Below are 16,742 nucleotides of genomic sequence, written 5' to 3' on the forward strand. Positions count from 1 at the left end.
TAATGTCATTCATTAAATTCTAAAGAGAAGGTCAAAACAGCTGTGTGTCATCTGTAGTTCCTGGCACAGCATCTTTTCTTTGGCCTATGCCACCTGCCCCTGGGTAGCCTAAAGCCGTCCTCCTTTCCGTGTTGAAGAATATCACCTTGTTTGTGTGCGATTTTGCAGGAAGATGTATGCTTCTTCATGGACTAAGAAACACAAAGAGGATATTAAATCGATTATTTTTAATGCTATTATTATGGTGGATGCCCGTGATGGGACCACGACTCTCATAGTGCTCTCACCTCCCCACCAGAGTGGATATTTTGTATTACCCACCCACTTATTCAGAAACCTGATTTTTTTTAAAGGTAATTTGAATCACAACCAATATATGTAAAATATACCTCAACCATTTTCTCATTCAGCATCCAGAAATTAAACATAACCAGATATAATAACATCTTGACTTCATTATAACATCTTCTATATGAAAAAATACCATTATAGAAAAATCACAGAACCAATCATTTTTCAAGCACCCAGAAAAATTGAGTTCCTGAATGAAGCTCACTTTGGAGAAATGCAAAATTCAGGGTAATTCTAGATAAAAGGTCACACTATTATCTTTGGTGCTTCTTCCTATATAACCTGCAGAGATTTGGCAGAGAAGTATTTTTGTTCTGCTGTCTGCAGTGGGAAAGAGAAAGTCGTTACTTTTACTTCCCTGAAGCAGCCCTATAGCATTCCTTTCCAGGCAACTTTCCCAAGCTAGTTTAATACCCTAGCTGGGTGTCTTTATTGGAGATCCATTATATACCTGGGAAAATGGCAGCTCCTACAGAAACCCACACAGAAAAAAGAGCCCATACTATCAAGGGACTGAAAGTAGATTTGCAACCTAGACCAAGTACCAATTCACAGCAAGTAAGAAGGAGGGCTCTGAGTAGTTCCGAGTCTGGGAACGAGCCACATTACACTCTGCTTCTCACAGCCAAGCTTCTGAAAGAGTTAGCTTATAATGAGAACGACCTATTCCCTCAGCACGCAGTTCCAACCCCACCACTCTAGAAATTCTGCATCCTATAGATACTAACCACCTTCACGTTGTCAAAAGGAATCTTCCTTCCCCTCCATCAATCTATGGTTGACCTTCTCCTCTTTCTGGAAAACCTCTGCTGGCTTGGCTCCTGGGCACTCTGCCATCCTGATTTTACTTCTTGGACTGCTTCTGCTCTTTCTGCCTTTCCTCCTCCAACCCCCAAGAAAGAGCTGGTCCCTAAAGGAATGCTCTTTGCCCTCCTCTCTATTCCCACTCATCCTTGGCTATTTTAGCCATGCTCAAGGTTTCAAGTCCATGTTTGCATGTGCATGGCTCCCAAAATCTGTCTCTACATCCAACTTCTCTCAAAGTTCCCACACTGATTTTCCAAATGTTTTCTCGATATCATGTCAACACCTCTGACTCAAACTGCACAATGCAGTAAACCCTTTCAAAGTACCCATTTTTATTATTTGCACTTCCACTCATAATTATGCAGACCCAAAATCTTAGCGTCATCTTTCATCCCACCCTCTTCTTCATTCTCTACCCTTCAGTTGGTTGCCAGATCTTGTCGATTTTATTTCCTTAGTATTTCTAGCTTCTGCATCTCCATTTTACCATTGCTCCAGTCGAGACAGCTCTAACCCGCCACCGGCAATCCTGTTTCCTTTACCGCCCTACTGGATCATCTTCAATTTATCAGACAGGATAGGAAAGATGGAAAATGCCATGGTGACGGAAGCTGGGTGTTACTGCACAGCCAGTGCCCAGCACACTCCATCCTAAATACTAGATTGTTTTATTTATGTAAGCACTCCTCTGATCATGTTCTCTTTTCCTGTTTCAATATTTCTCTAGTCCTCAGTATTTTCCTGATTAAAGAAATACTTTTCCAGATAAGTAATGACCAAATGGAAAGAGATGTCAGAGGCCCTGGCAACCTAAAGTATGGGAGAAAAGCTTGGGTTCTGCCTATGTTTCTGACACTTGTGAAATATAATTTGGAGGACAGGTTTTGGAGGAAAGATAATGTGTTTTGAGGTTTGACATCAGGAATTTGAAGTGCTATGGGGACCTCAGGTAGATATAGCCACAGGTGTAGGTGCTCATGAGAAATGTCTAGGCTATAGATGAAAGGTTGGAACTCAGAGACAGAACAGCAGAGCAGCAGGTGGTTAAATGTGTCAACTATAGAACAGATGGCCAGATGCAAATCCCACTTCTGCTAACTAGCTGTGTGAACCTGGTCAATGTTCTGAACCTGCGTATGCCTCACTTTCCTCATCTTTATAGTGGACTTTAAAATCTCTATCTCTTCATTGGTTATGAGAATTAAATATCATGAGAATAGTGCCTAGCACACAGTAAACACTAGATAGGTGTTTGTTATAATTGTTTTCATAATAGTTGAAGATATGAGGGTGAATGAGATCACCCAGAAAAAATTTTAAATAAGAAAAAAGAATATGATGAGAGAGACTCCTGAGGAATTCCAGCCCAAACAAGGCACTAAATAGAGAAATAATAGTGTATGTTTCTGGCTCTCACAAGGCTTATAGCCCTATGGGACTGAGCATGATTTCTGCTGTAACTGAGGCCTGAGGGCAGTGCGATGGGAGTATAAAAGGAGAAAACTTTGAAAAAGAAACAGAATCTCTCTATCCAAGCACTATGTCCAGTTCTTTGGCAGAAGTTCTAAGTGAAAAAGGAAGCTCAAGATGCGAGAGAAAGCATCCCCTCCATAGCAAGGCTGAGAATGTAAAAATAGTAATCGGTGATGCGTCCATTGGCTTCTGCATCATCTGAAACCCTAATCTAGAACCGAACTTCGAGCATTCACCTTATGGGCCATTCCGCAGCACCGAGGGACATCAGTCCTGGGAGCATTCTGCACTGGGGGCTTCCTGTGACCCACTCTGATGCTGGAGCTAAGCCAAAACACAGCAAAAAAGAAAAAAAAAAAAGCAAAAGCCAGTAAACTGCATGCAGGACAATTATGTTCAACCCTTTATGGGTAGTTCCCTCCTCCCATTTATGGCTTCCTCCCCTTTATTAAAGTTTCCAGTGATGTCACACGGCACTGTTTGGGGGGAATGTGTTGTTTACTTCTGCCAGTTCAGATCCATCCCCCCACAAAGGGCAGTAAGTGCTAGGGTTTGACCAGGAAAAAGCAGCTATTTCCCAGCTGGGTATATGGGGCCAGGAAATAGAAGCAGCATCAGCGGCTCAGTGCTGCTCTGGGAAACTCGAGGTGCGAGGCTCTAGGGGGAAGACCTTTTAGGGCTCTGGTTTTTAATAAACCCTGTCAGAGATCCCCATGGCCATGCCTAACATGGGAATCTTAAACCAAATATCAGGGGACCTGAGTTGTAACCCCATCTCTGCTCTTGTGTCCCTCTGTGACTTTGAACCACTCACTTAATTGCCATGAACCTTAATTGCCCCATCAGTAAACAAACAGGTTGGGTCAGATGATCTAGAAGTCACCTTCCAACATTCTGTGCCTCTCTAACATTGTCATACTCTGCATTAATCTGATGGGTGAGGTTATGCTGCAGTAAAAAACACCCCAACTTCTTGTTATTGACTGTAAGGGAGGTCATTACTGCTTCATGCAAAGCCAACTGCACGTTCGGGCCCCTCTCTAGAGTGATTGCCTCCATGCAGTGATTCACTATTCCAGGCTGACACAGGCTCCATATATTATTTGCACCATCTGGAACACATGGTCTCATTGGTGACGTGCAGGTAAAGAGGCAACTAGAGAATCATACAAGGGCTTTTCGCTGACTCAGCTCAGCTGTGACATATATCACTGCCATTCAGTTTGCATTGATCACAGTAGGACCAATAACTCACCTGGTTATCAGGAGAGGAGGCAGGAGAAGGGGGTGAGATGTGGACATTTCTGTGTTCTCAGAAGAGAAGTGCTGGTCATGTCTACACATAGCCCCCTATCAAAGACAGAGATGTATTATTTTTCCAGCTGTTTCATAAGCAGTTCTGACAAGAGGTCAGAAGAGAAGACATTACTATCTCCATTTTACCTATGAGGAAACACCCTCAGAAGGTTGAGCAACACATATGTAATGTCACAGGGCTGCCTAATGTCTGGGACAGGACTCAGTTCTAATTTTCATGCTCTCTGCTTCCTAGTGATTTAAGGAATATCAGATTTTATATCAAAATACCTGCACTGGAATCCTGATTGTTGATTTTGTTGGCCCACAACTATCTTCCTTGATTCTCAACTTTTGAATCTACACTAACAGTATTAGAAACCTAGTTTAGAGTTTCCTTGGGAAGATTAAATAAGATAATCAAAGGGAAAGTGCCTATCACAGAGCAAAGCAAACATCAGGTGAACAATACATTGTGCCCATTAACCCCATCAGGGTGTCCTCAAACTATTCAAAGACACAAGCAAGGTAGTCTTAGAATCAGGGGGCTCTGCACAGAGAAATATTCAACAAATACTATAAATTAACCAGAAACAGACCCACTATTATTAGAATTCATCTATGTGGACACTGTAACCTCTTTGGGGATTGGGCAGATGTCACATATTTCCCAGCAAAGCACCCACAAGAGACTCAAAGCACAGGGTTGTAACAATTGGGTGAACTATACACTTGGCATGTAGCAAGTGCTTGGTAAGTATTATGCATTGTGGTTACTGTTGCTGGTTATTATCTTTGTTCCTTTTGTGTAATGGGAGGAAGTGAGAAGAAAAAGGGAGGAAGGCTGGGAAAACAGATGTTAGGGACTGAATGTTTGTTTGTTCCCCCCTCCACCACCCCAGAATTCACATGTTGAAAGCTAATTCCCAATGTGATGGCATTTGGAGATGGGGCCTTTGGGAGGTAATTAGGCCATGAGGGTGGAGCCCTCATGAATGAGATCAGTGCCCTTATAAGACGGCAGGGAGCTAGCTAGCTTGCTCTTTCTCTTTCCATCATGTGAGGATACCAGGAGAAGTCTGCAGTCTACAAGCTGGAAGAGGGCCTCACCAGAACCCAACCGGGCTGACACCCTCATCTCAGACTTCCAGCCTCCTTCCAGAACTGTGAGCATCACATTTCTGTTGTTCATAAGCCACCCAGTCTATAGGACTTTGTTCTAGCAGCCAGAAGGGACTAGGATGTGTCACTCCTCTCTCTGAACAGTGGGTGGAAAACCATTGAGGACAGAAAAGGGCAAAGCTAATGATGTGGAGGTTTCTTTGTTGATATTTCTTAGCAAGATAATGCAAGGTAAGAAAATAAACTCCTGGAACTGGGAGGACAAAATCTTAGCCCTATATTGAAGGCTGCAGAGGGGGTGCCCAGAGGAGGACAGGTTCGTCAGGGCGACAGAGCAGGGCTCTCTCCCTGCATCCCTCCTCTGTGCCATGCATGGAGGCTGCGTGGGCTCAAAGCTCGTGGCCTGAGCCCAAGACAAAACCACAACTTCATAAAGTCACTTAATGATCCAGCGCCTTGGGGCCACGCGTTGCTTCAAACAAGTGACCTTGCCTGCTTGTCTCCATGGTAACAGTTCACGTCCCAAACTGTTCCTTCCTGTGTGGGAGGAAACACTTCAGAAATGGGGAAAGGCAGCGCCGAGCACTGCTTTTCCCCTCTTCTGCCCTTCTCCTTAGTCTGAATATTGCAGTCTCCTGAGGAAACCGCCACAGCAGTGGAGATGCGGCAGCCTCTCGGCAGATGTACGCCCAGGGCACACTTAAAAATCTAGAAACCTGAAGCCGCTTTTCCTTTCATTTCACACAGTGCTGGGTATTTTTCAGGGTGCTTCACCATTCTTTTCATTAGCAGAATGCCAGCATGACCTGCTCATGCTGAAAGAGAGAAACTGCAGGTCAGAGAGGTTGCATTCCTGCTACAGAGCATTAGGGCGGCAGCAGCGTCGGGCCAGACGGCCAGCGTAGCAAGGCTGAGCCTCTTCCCAACCCCCATGCGTGCCCGGCCTTCCCGCAGCCCCGCCCCTGCCTGAGCCACCATCCTGGCCAATCAGCTGACGTGTCTACCTCCAGCCCTAGAAGCCCCGTCCTGTGCCAGGACTCAGAACGCGGCCTGTGATTTCCTCCAGCGGGATGCCTGATTGATTGGGCATAAGGCGATTGAGCAAATGTATGCTCTGGCTCAACCTGGACGGAGTATCAGTTGCATTGTAAGCAAGGTTCTGCCAGTTCCACCATGTCTAGGATCAGAGCAGCATTTTACAAGATGATAAATGACCTTTCTTCAGCTGAGCCCTGCAAGTGCGTGCCTGACCACAAAACCCTCCAACTGCAGCTCTCAAATGTACCATAGGGTCTACTTTCCAACCAGAATCAAGAGCCAAGAGCACTCACTTCTTGGCCCAGCTTGAGACTTTCCTGGTAGTTTTCATCCTGTGATTCTGTCCATGAAAGAAATCTCTTTCTCTGCAGCATCCCTGCCTGACTTTGACGTACAAAGGTGTAATTAGAACAGCATGGAAAAAGCCGGAGGATCCATTTACCTCATCCCTAACATTTAAGTGCTTTAAAATATGTTTCTAATATCCTAGGTGCACAGGGCCAAATTCCCTTCTCAGTTTTTCACATGCATGAGTAAATCCACACAGTCTAAACCCCTGGGGCCTTAGGTTCTGCTTAGAAGTTTTTTTTTTTAAAAGAAAACAAATATTCCATTAAAACGACATAGTGTTCTCTGCATATTTTTAGGACAATTAGAGTTTAGAATTCCCTCTTCTTCCTCCCATGGTTAAAAAAAAAGTTCTTTAACTATTTCTTCACCAAGAATGACATTAAGCTGAGATTAAACTGGAAGATTTTCTTGTCTTTTCAAATAACCTTCTCATCTTATATTGTGAAAGTGCCAATTGGTGAATTGAGAGCCTTGACATGCTGTGGGAAGGATCCAGGCTCTGCTGTGGTTTTGCCAGATAAATACTTTAGGGAGACAGTTGTTTGTAAACTTAATGGAAGCATTTGCATGACCCAGAAAAGTTAAACTCACAGGAAACAGAGAAATATAAAAGTCCACTTTCTACTGTCTGCTTGATTCCAAATGCGTCACTGATTCGGGTAACTTTTCTTTAGCACTTCTGACTGTGTAAAAAAAATCACTCAGTCTGGCTGTGCCTCAGCCAGTGGGCCAGAGCTACAGCAAGACCAAGTGGGAGGAGCCTGCACAGCCGGTTTTGTGCAGAAGTAGGGCTGGGGGAGGAAGGAGGGCTAACCCAACTCACAGCCTGCGTGCTTCAGTGTGTTCATAAGTCTGTGTTGTGGTATACAGAGCAACTCGCTGAACATTCCTCTGTGCTGCTGCGGCCACATGTGGATAATATTGGCCTAGCCAACATGCAAAACCAATGTCTTGCATCCAAGTTCGGAGCAACATCTTTGCCAGGCCACTGCATGTTAAAGTTCAAAGACCCCTGGCCACCAAATTCAGAATGAGAAGTCGATGTCTGACCTGCCTCCAGCTTGTCTTTGATTCATGGCAAAGCATATCAAAAGATGGAAAAGCCCAGCCCTGCTCACTCCATGATTCAGGAAAACAGAGATATGCCTTCATGCAAGTCTGACTTGGAAGATGACCCAGAGATGGCTTGGAATGTGTATCTGGGATGTCTTAGAAATAGGAATTACATCAAAGAATCACAGAAAGAACTCATAACTTCCTAGGGAAAATGTGTTTTTTATTTAAATTAAAAAATGTGAAAATTACAAACTGTTAAATACAGAAGACAATTTTTTACAACTTCATAGAATAAAAAGGAAGTATATACATCACTTTCTTAACAGGCGCAGATAGACTTGCACCAAACTTCAGGATTAAGCAATGGAAAATGTGACAATGCACATGTCCGTCGCAGTAAAGTTTCAGAATTCAAGTGATTCCAGGCAAGGAGCCAAACTTAACTTGGCTTCTTTCACCTTAAAGAGCCTCCGTTGGAGTAAATCCACACTGAATTTTAAAGTGAACAGAGGGCCCTTTTCCCCAAAACATAAATTTCCTCTAGCGCTGTGTTGAGGAGGACTGATAAACCAGCCCCTACACTGTTAACCCTTCCATGGGAACAGTAGTTACCGAAGTCTCCAATCCAAGGAGAGCATGCATTAAAAAAAAAAAAAAAACCTTTCTTTGTTTTTACTAGAATTAAATTTGACCTTTTGGTGTGTTTCTCTTCCTCCTTGTCTTCCAGGGCCTAAAGGGCCTGCTACAAAGCTACGGACCACAGGAATACATGGAGACATCAGCGAGCATTCCTGAGCATCTTGTTGTAGACTTCTTATTCTCTCAGCCCCAGTGTTAACATTCCACCACCCAGATAACTCCGCAGAGTAAAATGCAGCATCTGCCTCTCTGGTTCACGGCTGGGCAAACAACAGCTCAGACAGGTTGGTGATTTGCCCTGAATTTCCAGGTTACCTGTGCTCTGAGTCTCTGACTGCTCCTTTAAATAAGCAGATCCTTGTTTCAGACTAACGGACCAAAGGAGAAATATTTTATCCAAGCTTCCTCACACCGGGCCATGCAGGACTTCACAGAGTCTTAAAAATCTAAAGATATCCTCCCAGGCCCTAGTGGTGTAGGTCATCAGGGGTGCCATGGAGGCAGTAAGCCTCTGGATGACATGCCCTGGACCGCACACGGAATGTGGGCCTGGCTTTGTGCAACCTCCACCTGAGTTATGCCCCTCAAGGTCTCAGCTACATGACGAAATGCAGTATTATGGAGGCACGTGTTATGTCCTCTCCCAGCTCAGAACACAGCTGGGAAAAAGCAGCAGGAGAACTAGCAATCTAGCCTTGTTCAACTGCTCCATCGCCCTTTGCAAAGATCAGAAACAGTCCCCTGCATGGCTGTATGAAGTGCAGTTTGGGTTCTGGGGAAGCTCTTCCAACAAAGTATCATGCCAGCATGCGATGCTAGACGGTCCCAGGTAAGAGTTCAAGGTTATAGGTTACACAAAGGGTCAAAATACCAGACCATGTTTTTCAATCCCAGCCAATGTCAACAGGCTTCAAGTTGCATCTTTTTTCCTCACTGTATGCAAACAGACCAGGTTCAGATCTCCAGCTTTCTCTCCTCAAAAGTCCTCCATTGAGTTTCCCCATCTAGCCTAAAAGACCTGCAAAAGACACTCAGTAACTGGCTGTGAACTATTGCCACAGGCACACAACAGAGGTACTCATAGGCAGTCAGATCCAGAACAAAGCTCCAGGCAAATTAACAAATCAAAACTAGCCCCTCAGCCTGTGCTAGGCATTTGGCAGCTCTGGGCTTGGGCAGAGGCTGCAGGAGCTACCAGGGCATCCGGTGAGAAGACAAGAGCAAGCACATGGACCGCCAATTCCGGGCAGGAAGCCCAGCCCCAGGCCCCAGAGTACATGTACCCACTGCACACCTTCAGGGCTTTTGCTGCAGCGGTCCACACCAGGCACGTCATCGACGCCTGGCTGCGGCTGGCTCCCGGGGAGCCTTGGCCCCCACCGCCCCCCATGCAGGGGCTTGCAGAGGGTCTCTTTAAAATGGCAGCTGCTCTGCAAAAGTGAAACCAGGCACAAGAAGTATCCTCCCTCTCTCTAAGGGTGCTGGCTGTTGGGGCCACCTCCAGGGGCCCTGGGGCTGCTAGGAATTCTGATGGATGTTCTCCGAGGACCCTTCACTGCTTTCGTTGGGGGGCGTCTCGGAACTCTCCTCCAGCTCGTCATCCGCCCCCTCCTCCTGGATGGTGAGGTGCACGTCTGGGGAGGAGGACTCGGAGCTCAGGCTGTCTCCTTCCATGGAGCAGAGGGTGCAGGACAGGGCGGGCGCCACGCTCTCCTGCAGCATGTTGAACATCATAGGCACCTGCACCGACCTCAGGCCTGACACCGTGGGCAGTGGCTTCATGGCCTCTCCCCAGAGCCTCTCCTCGTCTTTGTACAGCAGCAGGAGGCTGGACTTCTTCTCCCGCCTCTTGGATTTCATGTAGCCCAGCATGATTCCAATCAAGAAAACGCCGTAGAAGGACATGACAACCAGGATGTAAAAGTACTCGTTCCCGTTGCCACTGCGGCTGCCGGGCACCTGGGACTCCAGGGGGCTGCCGGGGGCGGCGGTGCTGGGCTGGGTGCTGTTCAGAGGCTCCATCTTCAGCATTGAAGCACTGCTCACACAGCCAGAGTCTGGGGAGAAACCTGCAGGTTAGAACTGTCCCGTGGGTCTGTAGGACAGGGCAGGAGGGAGGCGGGGGAGCACCAGGTCTGTGGAGTTGCACTTTCAAAAAAGCTCATAACTGAGTGGAGAAAGAGTGGTAAGAGGGGCCTGCAAACAGTTAACCGGGGGGGTAAGCAAGCTGTGAGGGGCTGGAGTGCATGGGGGAGCTGCAGAGGGATGGGGGCAGGTGATACCTTTCTTAATGCATACATGTCCATCATACTTGCATTTTATAAAGTGAGCCTATTAAAAAGCACAGCTTTTATCATTTTAAAAACAAGAGGAAAAAGAATCAATGTAAGACAAAGGAGCGTAGAGAAAATAAATACCATTTTAATCGCTATGAAACTTTTTTAACTTACGGAGCAGAAAAAAGAAAGTTTACATTTTGCTTCTCAAAGTGAAAGCTATTTTTAATTCAAAACACAGTTTCCCTGGAATGAAGAAAGGAAAGGCAAGCTTCGTCTACTAACTGCTAAGAATATTCTTCTTTCAAATGTTTCAGAAGCAAAGCGGCATTGCTAACTTACCAAAGGCTGGCGAATTTGCCCCAAGTCCTGAGTTCCTGAACGGCTGGTCTAAGAGCGCTCTCCCTCGGCGCGGGCTCCGCGTTCTGACAATTCTGGGGCTGCGGTTGGGATATATAGTCAAGACATGCATCGTCACGTGTTCTGGGAGGAAAATTTACAACAGAGGTTGGTCGTGGCAGTGAGCAGTGCACTCAAAGCACTGCAGTTCAACTCACTGAGCTTTGCAGCTGTGAAAAGAAAGACAGGGAAGCGGGAAGTGCTCCTCTCCCAGCCCAGCTCCCAGCCAGAGTTTTCAGGGGGCCGTGAAAATGAGTGAAAAAGAGAGAAAGGAATGCGCCCAGTGGAAACTGTCAGCCCCGAGTCTTCTGTCATTGAATATCAGTTCATGTTTCCTCACCCTCGTGGGGAATAACCACGATGTCGCCCACAGGCTTGCAGAGACAGTCATATACCACAATCTGGATATAAGACGGTTGGAAGCAAGTTCAGGATTTACTGTCAAGAAACTGGGGCTTAAGTTTCAGTTGTTCCATTAACTATGCAATTAACAAATCCTCAGCGAACCTTTCCGCACCTCAGATTCCTGATCTGTAAAATTGTTGGGCATGGGGGCCTGCAACGCATAGGGTTATGTGAACGCTCTGACTTTTGAGTCCCCGTCAGCTTAATCATGCTAAGATTTAAGGGGGGCTGGTGCAGTTTAGCCCTTTAAAAACACAGGGAGATTCTACTGTCTTCTGTATCAAGCTCATAAATCTATTTTTTTATAATTAAAAATATGTATCTTCCAGATTCTTTTCAATAATCTGTGTGAAGTGGAAACAGGTTACAGTGCAAGACCCCATGGGCAGGCTTCGCTCCAGTTCTACGGTGCTTAGCTCGGCCCCCACAGCATCACATACAGACCAGTCACACACCTCTTCGCTGCCTTTGGCAGGTCAGGGGAAGAGCAGGAATCTTTCTGGCGAGCAACTGAGCGGAGTTCTAGCTTTTCAAACCTGTGTTAAAAATGGTTACTGTGATCAAAATTTGAAAAGGAATTGAAGCCTTTGATGTCAGTCCATTTAACTGTAAAGCATCCCCAGAATGCTTACTCTTAGGGGGCCTTCATTTCAAGTTGAAGTAAACTGAGAAAGTTGCTCTATCCCCCGTTTTCTGTGGCCTATGAATTGCAGCCAGACTACCTTGGGGATTCAACTCTAGAGAAAACCTTTCTCCTGGTTCTGCTGTTGTTAAATTGAAGCTCGGGGGAAGCACAGCAACATCCCTCCACCCCAACTGGAACATACCCAGCCCAGGCACTGGAACTTTCAATGCTGCTACGTGAACCCACCTGGGTTAGCGTCTGGCCCTAATCCTATTGGATACCTGTGGAAAGAACAAGATGATTGGCCCCATGCTGCTGTTTTCCCCACTGGTCTTCTGACCCTATGGCTTGAGCTGTGCTCACTCTAAGGCCCCACCTGACTCTGAGGTATCAACCATTGACCATCCCAACCCTAGGGTCATCCATACACTAGAACTTACTCATCTCAATAAAGACATCCTCACATTATATCAATACTTTCAAAGCTCCACGGCTGCCTTGGCCAACCTGTATTCATCATAAGAACCTGAAGACTTCCAACCTCAGTTATGCCAACAGTGGTTTGTCAGGGACACTGGAACAAGAGAGATCCGTGAGAGTGATATCTGTTGATCACTGATCACTGTGCTGGTGACTATGTACCTTGCAGCACATGAGATTAGTCATCTCCCATTGATGGTCAAACACTGGCAAGCTGGAAGCTTGGAGGACGCAGAGAAGAGGCATGCAAAGGGCCTGCCAGATTTAAGGAGCAAGGAAGAAAATATGAAGTCTGATGCCACAAAGCCAGAGGCTGAAGTGTCAAACAAGATAAATTCTCAAAACCAAGTAAACTGTCCCAGGATGGTAAAACCAAGAACAGACATGGATAAATCTAGAATGAAATCCAAAGGACAAGGCAATTCAGAGACATAGAAAGAACAAAATCCAATGTAGGCATAAGAGAGGGAATAGCCCAAATGAAACTCTGTCCCATGCCTGCTGGATGTCCCCACTTCCTCTGGGACTCCGCACTCACTCCATGCCCGGGTGCGTGCCCTACAGCTAAATGAAATGAGGCAAAAAATTGCCCAGTGCTGTGTCTGGCAGAATGTGTGGGCTCAGTCTGTGCTTTTGCTGCCATGTTGAGAGTGCCCTCTTGCTAAAAGGGCTGTGCGTTGCTTCCTGATGGGTGTATTCCTGTCTCCATATTTTTTATTATTGCTCTTTTTTCTCCCACCAAGAATGGAACTTAAGATACAAGGCTTGCAAACTCATATCACATAGCCCAACCTCTCCAGCTCTCACTCACTACAGTGTCATAAGAACTACAGCAGTAAGTAGTGGCATAAATAGGTAGGAAAGAAAGGTGTCTAGAAAGTACACTCTATCAGGGAGAGGATGGAGGCCACAACAATTATTAATTACATTTGCTGGGTTCCCTATAGCTCAGAGAAGACAAGTAGTGATTCTATAGCATCTTACTACACTGATGGGCAGTGACTGTAATGGGGTATGTGATGGGGACTTGATAATAGGGGGAGTCTAGTAATCATAATGTTGCTCATGTAATTGCACATTAATAATATCAAAAAAAAATTTTTTTTAATTGTGATAGCTTACTGCTAAATTCTCCCCCAGAGAGGTGGCCCCAATTTACACTACATCTGGCAGGGCTTGGGAGTATTCTCCACTCTGAGTACTGTCCTTCTATTCCTTACCCATATGATAGGTAGACATCAAGGTATCACACTGTTGGTAGGAATTTATGTTTATTACCATTTCTCTTTCTTCTGGTTTAAGAAGCACCTGCTTATGCCCTTAGCTCTTTTTTTTTTCCCTATGGATGGGCAACTTATTTTTCTTAGTAATTTATGCAGATATATGCTTCTTAATTGTCAAATGAGTTGCAAATATGTTTTCTGATTTGTTGTATATTCCGTAATTGTATTTATATTGTCTTTTGGAGAGTTTAAAATCATCTAAAGAATTTTTATTAGCCAAAAAAAAATTTTTTGCTCTGTTCCAGTTTCTGTAGAGACAATATTAGAGAAATAAATCCATTTTACAAATATTTTCTCTTAGTGTGTGGCTTGCATTTCCATTTCCTTAACAGTGTTTCTTGAAGAGCAAGTGTTTCTTAATACTGATGAGGTCCCACTTGTTAAAAATTTTGATGGTTTCTGCTTTTTGTATACTAGAATTTTTGTCCAATCCAAGGTCACAAAAATTTTCTATTTTTTCACCTGTAAGTTTTATAGCTTCAGCTCTTACGTTTAGATCTATGATCCATTTCAAGTCAATTTTTGTATATGATGGAAGGTATGGGTCAAGGTTTGTTTTCTTTTTGCATATGGACATCCAATTGCTCCAGCATCATTTGTTGAAAAGACTATCATGTGTATAGGTCTATTTTTGTTGTTGTTATCATTAATCTACAGATACATGAAGAACATTATGCTTACTAGGGTCCCCCCTTCACCAAGTTCCCCCCACAAACCCCATTACAGTCACTGTCCATCAGCATAATAAGATGTTGTAGAATCACTACTTGTCTTCTCTGTGTTGCACAGCCCTCCCCATGCCCCCCATATTATACATACTAATCGTAATACCCCCTTTCTTTTTCCCCACCCTTATCCCTCCCTTCCCTCCCATTCTCCCCAGTCCCTTTCCCTTTGGTAACTGTTAGTCCATTCTTGGGTTCTGTGATTCTGCTGCTGTTTTGTTCCTTCTGTTTTTCTTTGTTCTTATACTCCACAGATGAGTGAAATCATTTGGTATTTGTCTTTCTCCGCCTGGCTTATTTCACTGAGCATAATACCCTCTAGCTCCATCCATGTTGTTGCAAATGGTAGGATTTGTTTTCTTCTTATGGCTGAATAATATTCCATGTGTACCACATCTTCTTTATCCATTCATCTACTGATGGACACTTAGGTTGCTTCCATTTCTTGGCTATTGTAAATTGTGCTGCGATAAACATAGGGGTGCATCTGTCTTTTTCAAACTGGGCTGCTGCATTCTTAGGGTAAATTCCTAAAAGTGGAATTTCTGGGTCAAATGGTATTTCTATTTTGAGCATTTTGAGGAACATCCATACTGCTTTCCACAATGGCTGAACTAATTTACATTCCCACCAGCAGTGTAGGAGTGTTCCCCTTTCTCCACAACCTCGCCAACATTTGTTGTTGTTTGTCTTCTGGATGGTAGCCATCCTTACTGGTGTGAGGTGACATCTCATTGTGCTTTTAATTTGCATTTCTCTGATAACTAGTGATGTGGAGCATCTTTTCATGTGTCTGTTGGCCATCTGAATTTCTTCTTTGGAGAACTGTCTGTTCAGCTCCTCTGCCCATATTTTTAATTGCATTATTTGCTTTTTGTTTGTTGAGGTGCATGAGCTCTTTATATATTTTGGATGTCAAACCTTAATCGGATCTGTCATTTATGAATATATTCTCCCATACTGTAGAGTACCTTTTTGTTCTATTGATGGTGTCCTTTGCTGTACAGAAGCTTTTCAGCTTGATATAGTCCCACTTGTTCATTTTTGCTTTTGTTTCCCTTGCCCGGGGAGATATGTTCATGAAGAAGTCGCTCATATTTATGTCCAAGAGATTTTTGCCTATGTTTTTTCTAAGAGTTTTATGGTTTCATGACTTACATTCAGGTCTTTGATCCATTTTGAATTTACTTTTGTGTATGGGATTAGACAGTGATCCAGTTTCATTCTCTTACATGTAGCTGTCCAGTTTTGCCAGCACCATCTGTTGAAGAGACTGTCATTTCCCCATTGTATATCCATAGCTCCTTTATCATATATTAATTGACCATATATGTTTGGGTTAATGTCTGGAGTCTCTATTCTGTTCCACTGGCCTGTGGCTCTGTTCTTGTGCCAGTACCAAATTGTCTTGATTACTGTGGCTTTGTAGTAGAGCTTGAAGTTGGGGAGCGAGATTCCCCCCACTTTATTCTTCCTTCTCAGGATTGCTTTGGCTATTCGGGGTCTTTGGTGTTTCCATATGAATTTTTGAACTATTTGTTCCAGTTCGTTGAAAAATGCTGTTGGTAATTTGATAGGGATTGCATCAAATCTGTATATTGCTTTGGGCAGGATGGCCATTTGATGATATTAATTCTTCCTAGCCAAGAGCATGGGATGAGTTTCCATTTGTTAGTGTCCTCTTTAATTTCTCTTAAAAGTGTCCTATAGTTTTCAGGGTATAGGTCTTTCACTCCTTTGGTTAGGTTTATTCCTAGGTATTTTATTCTTTTTGATGCAATAGTGAATGGATTTGTTTTCTTTCTATTGGTTCATTGTTAGTGTATAGGAAAGCCACAGATTTCTGTGTGTTAATTTTGTATCCTGCAACTTTGCTGTATTCCGATATCAGTTCTAGTAGTTTTGGAGTGGAGTCTTTAGGGTTTTTATGTACAATATCATGTCATCTGCAAATAGTGACAGTTTAACTTCTTCTTTAGTATAGGTCTATTTTTGAGCTCTTTATTCTATTCTTTTGATCTGTGCATCAGTGTCACACTCTTGATAAATCCATTTTGAATTGCCATTTTAAATGAGTCTAATATATGCTGCAGTCCATACCTAGCTGAGTGTCTTCTGTGTACCAGACATTTGGAAGGTTTTGCTTATTTCCATCCTGTGAGGTATTATCATAACCACTCCATAGATAAGGGAACTGAAGTTCAGAGAGGCTAAGCAAATTGATCAAGGCCATGCCATTAGCAGCAGAGTCCGGATTTGAACCCAGGTCTACACAATTCCAGAACCCATTCCCTTTCCACTACCCTCTGCCCCATTCAACAAGAACCAGGACAGGAACTGAGAAAGAATAGCAAATAAAATATGGTTATTTTTCCAATTTCTTCTGAGTCTTCATAAAACTTTGTTTTTTTTTTTA

At 44.1% G+C, this 16,742-nt stretch overlaps 1 protein-coding gene across 1 annotated transcript; it reads right to left on the reverse strand.

Annotated features, from left to right (window-relative positions):
- Nucleotides 1-7,693: 7,693 nt before the first annotated feature.
- KCNE4 (potassium voltage-gated channel subfamily E regulatory subunit 4) lies at nt 7,694-11,465 on the reverse strand. Its single transcript, XM_036913905.2, has 2 exons — nt 10,752-11,465; nt 7,694-10,190 (listed from the first exon to the last, which is right to left on the reverse strand). The coding sequence occupies exons 1-2, from the start codon at nt 10,879-10,881 to the stop codon at nt 9,652-9,654; spliced, it is 669 nt and encodes a 222-aa protein (XP_036769800.1). The 5' UTR covers nt 10,882-11,465; the 3' UTR covers nt 7,694-9,651.
- Between the last annotated feature and the right edge of the window lie 5,277 nt (nt 11,466-16,742).

The sequence above is a fragment of the Manis pentadactyla genome, chromosome 6 (assembly GCF_030020395.1).
Source record: "Manis pentadactyla isolate mManPen7 chromosome 6, mManPen7.hap1, whole genome shotgun sequence".
Classification (NCBI taxonomy): domain Eukaryota; kingdom Metazoa; phylum Chordata; class Mammalia; order Pholidota; family Manidae; genus Manis; species Manis pentadactyla.

Coding starts and splice junctions, on each gene's coding strand:
- KCNE4 (XM_036913905.2), bottom strand. CDS start 10,881: ATGCATGTCTTGACTATATATCCCAACCGCAGCCCCAGAATTGTCAGA. Junction 10,191..10,751: donor GGCAAATTCGCCAGCCTTTG/GTAAGTTAGCAA, acceptor GTTTCTCCCCAG/ACTCTGGCTGTGTGAGCAGT.